Source organism: Elephantulus edwardii, unplaced genomic scaffold, assembly GCF_000299155.1.
Source record: "Elephantulus edwardii isolate Elephantulus edwardi_28Jun2011 unplaced genomic scaffold, EleEdw1.0 scaffold00121, whole genome shotgun sequence".
NCBI classification, from domain to species: domain Eukaryota; kingdom Metazoa; phylum Chordata; class Mammalia; order Macroscelidea; family Macroscelididae; genus Elephantulus; species Elephantulus edwardii.
This window is the reverse complement of record NW_006399871.1, coordinates 6,017,839-6,028,718: the sequence shown is the minus strand read 5'-3', so window position 1 is coordinate 6,028,718 and position 10,880 is coordinate 6,017,839. Positions and strand designations below refer to the sequence as shown.

Genomic DNA, 10,880 nt, shown 5'->3' with positions numbered 1-10,880 from the left:
CTGTACATCTCACACAGTGTCACCATCTTTATTAATGCATAATTCATAAGGTTATAATTAAAAGGTGATGGAGGTGGATTAAAACTCCCCATAGAGGTGTCAATCAAAGCTCTGGCTTCAAGCATGCCAACTGGCTCTTGGGGACCAATGCCAAGAAAGTGGTTGAACAATTTCTGCCAAAAGCAGTGATAATTTAATCAACACGGAAAGGCAGGCCATGCTGGGCTCTTCCACCAACACGGCAACAAAAATCTCTGTTAGGGTTTTCTGAACCTAATCCTAAACGGATGAGTCTCTACTGGAGCTGGGGCCAGAAAGAAAGGGATCATTCTTAAAGAGGAGAGCTGAGTGTGTGGACAGCAAAGCTGGATAGTTGGGCCCACACCAGCTAAATCCATACTAACAACGTCCTGAAAGGTGGCATGAAGTCAGTAATCTGAAGAATTCCAACAACTCACCACTCAGAAGAGCAGGCACAGTAAGGGTACAGGCCAAGCCAGTCCCTGAATACGACCATGATGTTACCTAACTATGAACTTTTTAACATCTCTGAGTCTCAAAGTTGCAGGTTTACAATGGAAAAGGGCTATTCTTATCATTTGGTGAAAGGAAAAGGGTGGCAAGGTAGACTGAGTTGTCATCAAGGCCCTTCCAGCTTAATTCCCACCACCACAGCCCCTGGGTGTGAACAGCTAACTTCATTCTACAAGCAATGGGGATCCCATGCAGGTTTTTAAAGAACATCTTTTTTTTTTTATTGTTTTTGTGTGAGTGTACCGTCAAATCGGATCTGACTGGTACAGGAGGAGATTGTCCCTCCTTCCCGGGCAGAGCATCTGGTGGATTTGAACTGTGCGCCTCTGAGATTGTAGCTGCAGCTCCTTACCACTAGGCCACCAGAGCTCCCCAACTTCAAACTTTTAAAACATATGTAGTACAGAAAGCAGAAAAGCAAAGAAATAACACAAAAGCGACTCACAATCATCTTGATGATTAGTTTATGTCCTTCTACATACGGTGTGTGTGTGTGTGTGTATACACACACACACAAAACCAAGCATACATATTTATGTGGTTGAGGTCACAGTATTGATTCGAGCTTTTTATATACTTACTAATTCAATTCTTTCTGGTGTTTCTTACACCCAGTTGGTGCTCAACTGAAGTTTTAGATGTCTTTCCCTGATAAAGGACTCTTGGTCATGGATTCCTGTTCATATTTTTCATTTTCTTTCAATTAGGATCATGCATGGTCTATGTATGTTAGGTTGTTACATGGTGTAAGGTCAGTTCTGAATCAGGACTACCAAGGTGAGAGTACATGTAACCTGTTAAGATTTTCTAGGCCATAACACTTATGGCTTGGATGTAGAGTACCAGGCTTTTCTGCCTTAGAGCCACTGAATGGGATCAAACCATCAACCTTTAGTGAAAAGCTAAGCATAGAACACTGTGTTACAGGGCTCTTGCATGTTGTGTAAGGTACTAGTCATAGATTTCAGTCCTCTCACAAATACTCTCAACTTTCTGAAGACCTTCAAAGGTCAGATAACCTGAACTTGTTTCTAGTAACTTGTTGAGTCCCTACTACTACACACTAGGCAATGAGTTAACTCATTACTGTTGAGAAGCATCGAGGCAGAACCAACCCACAGCTGACCCTCCAGCAGGTTTTCAGAGGCAATCAACTGCACGGAAGGAGACTTCCCATTTTTCTCCCATGAAGCAGCTGGTGGATTCGAACTACATGCCTTTGTTAACTCACTAAGAAACCGATCCCCAGCTGTCAATGTATTTGGTCATCTTTCAATCATGATAAACAATTTGTTTTCCTAAACTCTAGCATTAGAGAATTTTTATCTATATCTTAAACAAAGATACACCTGATACAGGCCATGATCTTTTCAATATCTTGCTATGCATCCGAGATCTGGACAATGAATAAGGATAACAGAAGAAGAATCAATGCCTTTGAACTGTAGTGTTAAGACTGTTGAATATTCCTCACACAATGGAACACTAGGCTGCATTGAAAAACAAGGAACTCATGCAATATTATTCAAAATGGGTGACCCTGGAGGACATTATGCTGAGTGAAGTATCTCAGTCACAAAAGGACAAATACTGCATGGTGCCACTGTTGTAAAACAGGACTGACATCAGGGTTGGGGGGAGACTGAGAAAGATGGGTTCAATAATGTATACTGCATTGTAACAGATGAGAGAGAAAACTGTTTAAAAGGGATATGTGATCAGGTATTTTTGTCATGATAGGAGTCCAGAGCGAAGACTGCATAGTGGAGTGGACCTGGGGCAGGGTTTGTAAAACAATGAAAGAATTTTTCTTTTACTCTTCCAAGAGGAGAGTGTATTAGGGGGGAGGGAGGGGAGGGGGAGAAAGTTCAACAATCAATGAATGGAAATCCAAAGTCTCTGTAAATTTTCACTGAAATTAATAATAAATTTTTTTAAAGAATGTTGAATATTCCATGGGCTTAAAAACAAACAAACAAACAAAAAAAAAACACCATACTTATGTTAGAGAAGGTCCAGCCAGAATGGTGCTTAGAGGCAAAGGTGAGAAAGCTTCATCTTGCATACTTTGGGCATGTTGCTCGCAGCAGCTGTTCCTTTGACAGGAAAGGTAAAGGGAAAACAAGGAAGGAAAGAGCTGAACCCCTAAAAGCTGGTTTCAAGACAACTCTGTAACCTTTATTACTTTCTTCACGCAAGCAGACATATGAGCAAAATAATTACCTAACTCTGTCAAAGTTAGGGTATAGACTCAATACCTATATATTTCTATGGCTTACCCATTCCAACCAGGATTTCAAGATGCCTCTTCACCCATTATAGAAGCATAAATTCATTCATTCTCCTGACCATCCTCTAATAATTGTACTCCTAATGAGCCCATTAGTCTTATATGGAGAAAAAGACACTCAAACAAGTAGATTGACACAGTGACTGCAGCAAAGGGCTTGGGTGTGTCAGAGATTGTGAGGATGGCACAGGACAGGACAGGGTTCAGATCTCTTGTTCATAGGGTCGCTACAGGTCATACTCGACAGCACCTATCAACAACAACGATGAGGGTGCCGAGTTCTCTGCTGTTTCCCTTTTACCCACTCTCCCTAGAAAAACAGATGTACCCTAAGAATTCTACCCAGTACCCAGGAGGAAGGGCATGGGTATTGTCAAAGGAGTTAGAGTCAAGGAGGTTTTCTCAGTGAACATGCTCTTCAGAGTGGTGGTAGCCTACCATGGCGAGCACCAGGGCAAGCCAGGGATGTCATCACAGCTGGACGAAAACTCTAGGAGGACCTAGACTAAGCATAGCACCATTTTGGTTTTGGCACTTTGACTGGTGCACTGATGACCCAGGCTGGATAAACGAAGGGCAGAGCTGTTCCAGACTAATAAGGAACGTTGTTGCTGTTGTTGTGTATTGTTGAGTCAGATCAGACCCATAGCTGACCCTCCAGCGGGTTTTCAGAGGCAGTTAATCACACGGGAGGAGACCGCCCATCCATCTCCTGCGAAGCAGCTGGTGGATTCGAACCCCTTGCCTTCAGAATTGCAGCACAGCTTCTAGCCACTAGGCTACCAGAGCTTCTCCAATAGCCTGAAGTCACGTCTAAAGAGAGCAGATAGACAAGGAAGCACCGCTCTGTCAGCTGTTGCTGTAATGTACCATTGAGTCTGAGCCAATTCAGAGCTGACCCTCCAGCAGGTTTTCAGAGGCTGTAAATCACAGAGAAGACGGTCCATCTGTCTCCCATGAAGCAGCCAGTGCATGTGAGCAGCAGCACTCCTTGTCACCTAGACACCAGAGGGACCATCAAGCCAGCCACGGCTCACAGCGACCTATGAACAGCATACCTGAACCTTGTCCTATCCGGCACCATCCTCACAATCTCCCACGTGTTCCACCCACTGTCACAGTCACTGTGTCACTACATCTTGTTGGGGATCCTCTCTTTCTCAGACCCTCCATGTTTCCCACCATGATGCCCTTTCGCAAGGACTGGTCACTCCTGAGAACATAAGAATGTGAGACAAGGGTTTGGAAAATGGTGCAACCATTCTCTGGAAAGCAGTTTGGCGCTTCCTCAAAAAGCTGAACATTGAAATTCCATATGACCCAGCTATTCCACTGCTTGGAATATACTCTGAGAATATGAGAACTGATGCACAAACGGAGATTTTTACACTAATGTACATAGCAGCACTATTCACCATCACAACAACATGAAAACAGCCCAAATGTCCAACCACAAACAAATGAATTGAGAAATTATGGTACATTCACACAATGGAATACTATGCAGCATGCAGGAGCAATGAAATTATTACCTAACTTGGGAGGGAATGGAGAGCCTTATGCTGAGTGAACTAACTCAGTCCCACAAAGATAATATTGTATAAAACCATTATTGTAGAATTAGTATATGGATCCAAGAGGGGTGGGAGAGGCTGGAAGCAGAGGGATGAGGCTGTACAGGTGGGGGAGGAGAGATTAATCATGGGGTTGTACAATTTGTTGGGTGAGGGGATAAGGGAAATGCAAAAATTTTGTTCTTGAAAACAATGTATTCAAATTTTAGAAATAAACTAGTAGAAAATTTTGGAAAAATAAATAGAACTATTCATTAAAAAAAAAAGTGAGACTAAATGTCCCCTTGTTTTGTTTGGACAACAGTTTCTTGTTCTAGGTATAGGTTTTGCATGAGCACAGCCAAGGACTCTGGGATTCCCATTCTTTTCCATGTTATCTGTAATTTGCTATGATCCACACAGTCCAATACTTTTTGAATAGTTGCTAAATCACAAATAAATAAATCCCTTTGCTTTGTAATGCTCAAGTTTGACGAGACTATCGTGGCTTGACCCCAGGCAAGGTGCAACTAGTAAATGGAACCAGGACCTCACACCTGAACTTAGTTGAGAGCAAACGCCCAGAATATTCTCAACTAAAATAGCAGCCATCTGGCTTCTTGATATGCCACCGCTGGGTTGTTGCCATGGTGACTATTATCATTGCAGACTGGCCTGACACTTAATTAGGCCAACAGGCGCCGTCCCTATGGACGTCCCTGTGACCTTGCAATTTACTCCCTTTTTCTGATCATTACAACTCAATTTCAAACTTCTGTGCCTGACCAAAGCCTCGAGGGCCATGAAGTATACCAACAGCCCCGCCTCCTTTCAACTACCAACACCCTGGGCCGCTTTCACTGGCTGAGCTGTTCTAGGACCTACCCACTTGGGCCCTTAAGTAAGATGTGGGGTTCTCCACTACTTTGGGTTTAAAAAATAAAAATCCAACCCAACAGGAATTTGAGAAAAGTGTGAAAGCTTTGCTTCACGCATTGAAAGGCAAGTATTAGAGGATCTGATTTGCTAGTCCCGACATCAACACACCTCCCTCACTCAAGGACTCCCAGGTGTGTCAGGGTAGAGATGTGCTCCAGAGGGCTTTTAGTGGCTTATGTTTGTAAAGTAGATTGCCAGGCCTTTCTTCCAACTCTTGAGTGGCCTCAAACCTCCAACTTCACAATCAGCAGTCAACTCTGTTAACGGCTTGCACCACCCCCTAAATCAATGCTGTTACTGTTCGGGGTGTCCATTGAACAGAGACACCACACTGCAGCCATCTTAGATTGGGTGTCTGTATCAGCCTGTTCCAGGGAGTGATCAAATAATTTGTTCTAACAAAATCAGCAAATGATGACAATTTTCTGAGATGGAAGCAGAGAGTCTTGAGGAAGAACACTCTTTCTAATTTATACAAACATGCTCTATAAACTGGCAGCAGCTCTTCACTAAATATTTCTTGTATTTATACTGAACAGCAGGAGGGCCTAAAGATAAAACCCCGCCGCATGTAATAAGCTGTAATGTAATGTTTCACAAATGTTGTCTTGACCCAGTTTTAAGGTCCTGGCTAGAGGCCAGTCAATTCCGCCTCTGGAGCAGAGGATTAAGTCCACATCCCAGTCGGGTTCCTTACCAGGCTCTCCCACTCCTGGAGCCACCAGGCAATCACCCCACCCACCAGGGCAAGGTCCCCAACGACTAGAGACAGACCCCTGCATCTTAAGTGTTATTTAAATCGTACATCTGATAAGGAACTTGAATCTAGAATATGTAAGAATTAGCATACGAGTTCCCCAGCGGGCTGTGGATCTGAATCTTGCTTCAATAGTGTTTGGACGGAACAGACCCGGTGACTTCCTCCCTTCGAACCTCCTACTACCCTCCAACTTCACCTCCAGGCGTAACCTCGGGATCATCTCAACCATCTCCTATTTTCGGGACCAGCTAACACCTTTTTTTGTTAGCCCCAAAACCTCGACCAACTATGAGCTCTCAGATCCGTCAAAATTATTCCGAAGCAGAAGCTGGCGTCAACCGTCTGGTCAACCTGCACCTGCGGGCCTCTTACACCTACCTCTCTCTGGGTTTTTATTTTGACCGCGATGATGTGGCCTTGGAAGGTGTGGGGCACTTCTTCCGCGAGTTGGCGAGTGAGAAGCGCGAGGGTGCGGAGCGGCTCTTAAAGCTGCAAAACCAGCGCGGCGGGCGAGTCCTCTTCCAAGATATCCAGAAGCCATCCCAGGATGAGTGGGGTGAAACCCTGGACGCTATGCAAGCAGCGCTGGCCTTGGAGAAGAACCTAAACCAGGCCCTTCTGGATCTGCACGCCGTGGGTTCCGCCCACACTGACCCCCATCTCCGTGACTTTCTGGAGAACCACTTCCTGGACGAGGAAGTGAAACTGCTGAAGGAGGTGGGTGACCATCTGACCAACATTAGAAGACTAGGCGGCCCCCAGGCTGGGCTGCACGAATATCTCTTTGAGCGTCTCACCCTCAAGCACGACTAGGGGTCTGCGAGGACTTGCAGGGGGAAACCTCTGTGTCCCCCTGCCAACAGCAGCAAGCTTCTCTATCCCACCCTGATGTAGAATCTTATCCACCCAGAAGTCCTTCGCCCAAGCCTTGGACCAAATTGAAACAATAAAGCTTTTTGCAACAGCTGCTAAAAAAAAAAAAAAATTCACATACAACTTCGTAATTAAGACACATAACCCCATTCTTTAAATGAAGAATATGTGTAGAATATTTCTCCAAAGATGACATGGAAAGAAACCAAATTACCGTCCACTGCAGCCCTCCACGGACTTCTGAAGCTATAAATATTTCCAGGAGACCGCTCATCTTTCTCCCAAGTTGTGTTTGATGGGTTTAAACTGTTAAATATATTTTTCGTCGGCAACCTCAAACATTACACATAGGGCTCCTTAAAGAAGATATGCAAATGGACACTAATCAGTATTAATTCCGTAGAATCACCCATCAGGGAAATCCAAATCAAGACCACAATAAGATACTGCTTCACGCCTACTGGGATCACGACAGCCAGAAGGACAAATAACATGTGTGGTGAGGACGGAGAAAAAGTGAGACCTTTGTACATTGACAGTGGGAAAAGAAAAGCAGCCACTTCTTGAAAATACCCTGGCAATTCCCCAAAAAGTTAAACAGAGTTATCATCAGATCCAACAACTCTACTCAGTATACATGCAGCAGAAACTGAAGCATAAATCCACATGAAAAACTAGCATACAAATAGTCAAAATGGCATTCTTCCTAACAGCCATGAAGTGGAAACACCACAAATTTATATCAACTGATGACTGAGTAAATGCAATATATTGATAAATTCTTATACCTCAATAAAAAAGTAAAGTAAGGATATATCTTACAATGTATATTGTATATCTTAGAAACATTAAGTAAAAGACACCAGCCTCAAAAGACCACATATTGTAAAGTTTCATTTCTATAAAATATCTGGAGCAGGCAAATCCATAGTCAGAAATTACATTGGTGGTTGCTAGTGTTGGAAAGGTGGGGGTTGAGGAGATATTGGGAGTAATGGGCTAAAAGGGATGAGGTGTTTTTATAAATAATTTCTTTTTCATGTGATAAAATTTTCCAAGATAGATATTCAGTTCCATGAATACATCAAACATTGAATGGTGAGTTGTATGGGCAGTGAATAATATCTCAAGAAAGCTGTTATTTAAATAAAAACAAAAGATCATGGCACTAAAACAAGAAAAGATTCAAGGGAACAAACTTTATATTTTCAAATTTTTCATTTTTCTATTAATTTGTATATAATTGGAGCAATTCAATCAGTAATTCTGCCATGTTGTAGTCATAAAAGCAGGACTGTGGTGGACGGTTGGGCAGGTTGTACACTCAACAATTTATTCAATGGTTAACAGCAGTCCTGCCCTAAGAGAGCTCTCTGGCAGACTGTGAGCTTTTACTAGCCTGACAATGCAGAGCTGAACTGTTTGGTTCTTCTTAGGGTCAGCAATCAAACAATGGTTTGATCAAACACTCCCTACTTAAAACAGCTCAACACATCAATTTCCAAACACTTCTTCTGATCGACATAACACACAAAGAAGTTAGAGCCAAGATCAGAACAGGTGGCAATAGATGCCTTACCCTTCTCCGTAAGGTTTGAAGTGTTTCTATTGACTCGTTGCACCTGTGCTGACCGGGGGGTTCCCTCCCAGGTCCTCCAACCCTACATCTTTGTAACTCTCACAAATCATGGATTGTCATCAATCTACTTCAGCAGAATTATTTGGCGTTTTACCTCAAGGGTTGTAGTAATTATCTTTAAATGGCCTAAAATAAAAAGCACACCTTACTCTGATAAAGGATTTTGAATATTGATTTAGTAAATAGTTTGGGAAAACTTATTTTTTAAAAAACAAAATGAGAAAATATGTGCTGTCTTGGGCTGGGTTCTTTTGAAAAGCACAATCAGTGAGATATGTATCTTTCTCAATGCCATTAAGTCAATTCCAACTCATAGCAAACTCTCCATTAGGTTCCCAAGAGTAAATATTAACCAAAGGAGACTGGTCATCTTTCTCTCCCAGACCACTGCAAGTTTCAAATGCCCTGGGACAAACAGCCTTCAGATTAACAACATAACACAGTAAACTCTGCCGCCAGAATTTCTTATAAAGACTGAAATATTTGCATATGTAAAGAGAGAGATGTCAATCAATATATAAACCTATATAGGGAGAGAGATTTCTTTCAAGGAAATGACTCACGCAGTTGTGGAGGTTGGCAAGTACGAAGAAATTCACCAGAGATCCAGGTGGAGGTTGCTTTTCACTGACATGGTTGCAGGGACTGATGAAGCCAAACTCAGGTTACAGGTTCCCCTCCTAAAAACTGGAGATCAGAGGACAGTAAGTCAGACAGAGCATAGAGAGAGCAAGTGTGGCCAGAACATCGATATATATTGGAAGCAGGCCACCACCACCACCATCACCCATGGATAAAGAGTGGTTTTCACCTGATTGTGTGTTTTGCTGATTGGTTTTCAGCTGGTCACATTTTCTGCCGATTGGTTTTCAGCTGATTGTGTTTTCTGCTCATTGGCCGCTCATAGTAAATAGCAAAATGGAGGCTGGTTACGTAACAGACGTGTAAGCAGCAGAAAGGAATCACTGTGATCCAAATGGTTCAAAGTGGTTCAAATAAAAAATTGCTCCAAGTAGGGGAGAGATGGGCAATCTCCTCCTATGGGATATGCAGCTTCTGAAAGCCCACTGAGGATCAGCACACTGTCTGCCAAGCTCCTGAAAGTCACAGACACAAAAATAACCCTGGGGGGAAATCTTGAATGTTCTTGTTTTGTCTTTTCTTTGCATAAGTGGTCCACCCTCCCTTAGCCTTTGAGCCGAGCTCCGAGCTCCCACAGACCCCTGAGGTATCCCAGCTGTGTCCCACAACAGGACCAGGAAACCACTGTGGTTTTTTGGTTATGGGCCCTCTGCAGCAAGTGGGAGTCAGGACCAAGCTGGAAGCACTCGGTCAGCTCAGGTATAGCGTGTTCCCCCGTGGAAAAGGCATGCTGGGGAATATGGAGAAGGAAGGTTCCACTCCTAGTCTTGAGGACACAGGTGGGACGAGGACACACTGAAAGGCTGGTCACCTCTGTGGGTCTGCTCTCAGACCTCGTGGGTAGAGCCAAGTCGCAGGTGCCAGCACCACACCCTCATTGCCCAGCACACTCCATCTGTGCTGGACGATTCTCAGAAAACAAAACCCTGTTTATAGAGGACGGACTGGAGGCTGGAAAGAAGCAGAAGATTATTGTAATATACTTTTCAGCTGTGTGTTTTCTTTGGCCTCAAAGCTTTGCCTGTCTGGGTCTCAGTCCATCTACCTGTAAAGTGCAGATAATGCCAGCATCTTTTTCATAAGGTTCAGAGACTCAGATGAAATAAGATATGACATATTGATACAAATATGAGAGATGCTGAGAATGGCACAGGCTAGGGCAGGTACAGATCTGAGGTTCATAGGGTCATTATGGGTCGTAATCAACTCCACGGCACCCAAAAACAGTGAAAGAATTTTAGGATATTAACTAGCTCATGTTTTGCTGTTATTATTTTCCTTTCATAGTATATTTCAGATTTTACTTTGAACAAATCTTGGAGCAATCCATTGGGCTTATGGTTTATGATATTTTTATGATATTTATTAGTTTAGGATAACCCATTATCCTCTTATCCTGATGAAAGTCATGCTCCCATTTTTCTAATTAAATAAACAGCATAATTTACTGGTTAATATCCTGATCCTAGAGCTACTTATCCTTGGTTTTCAGATCCATTCTATCATTCACCCTAAAATCACCCTGACTCTCAGCAGTACAATAGTAGCACTGCATGCGTGTTTGCTACTATTATTAAGTGAGATTCAGAATATTTGCTTGCTTTGTGATCACAATTCCTGGCTTTTTGGTTGCTGCTGAGGTTGTTTTCA

The 10,880-nt window shown here is 43.0% G+C and overlaps 1 protein-coding gene across 1 annotated transcript; it reads left to right on the top strand.

Moving 5' to 3' along the window:
- Window positions 1-6,346: 6,346 nt before the first annotated feature.
- On the top strand, window positions 6,347-6,889 carry LOC102875422 (ferritin light chain-like). The gene has a single exon (XM_006892979.1). The coding sequence runs from the start codon at window positions 6,365-6,367 to the stop codon at window positions 6,887-6,889; it is 525 nt and encodes a 174-aa protein (XP_006893041.1). The 5' UTR covers window positions 6,347-6,364.
- The last annotated feature ends 3,991 nt before the right edge of the window (window positions 6,890-10,880 follow it).

What these genes read in the sequence shown, in the direction of transcription:
- LOC102875422 (XM_006892979.1), top strand. Translation starts at nt 6,365, where the DNA reads ATGAGCTCTCAGATCCGTCAAAATTATTCCGAAGCAGAAGCTGGCGTC.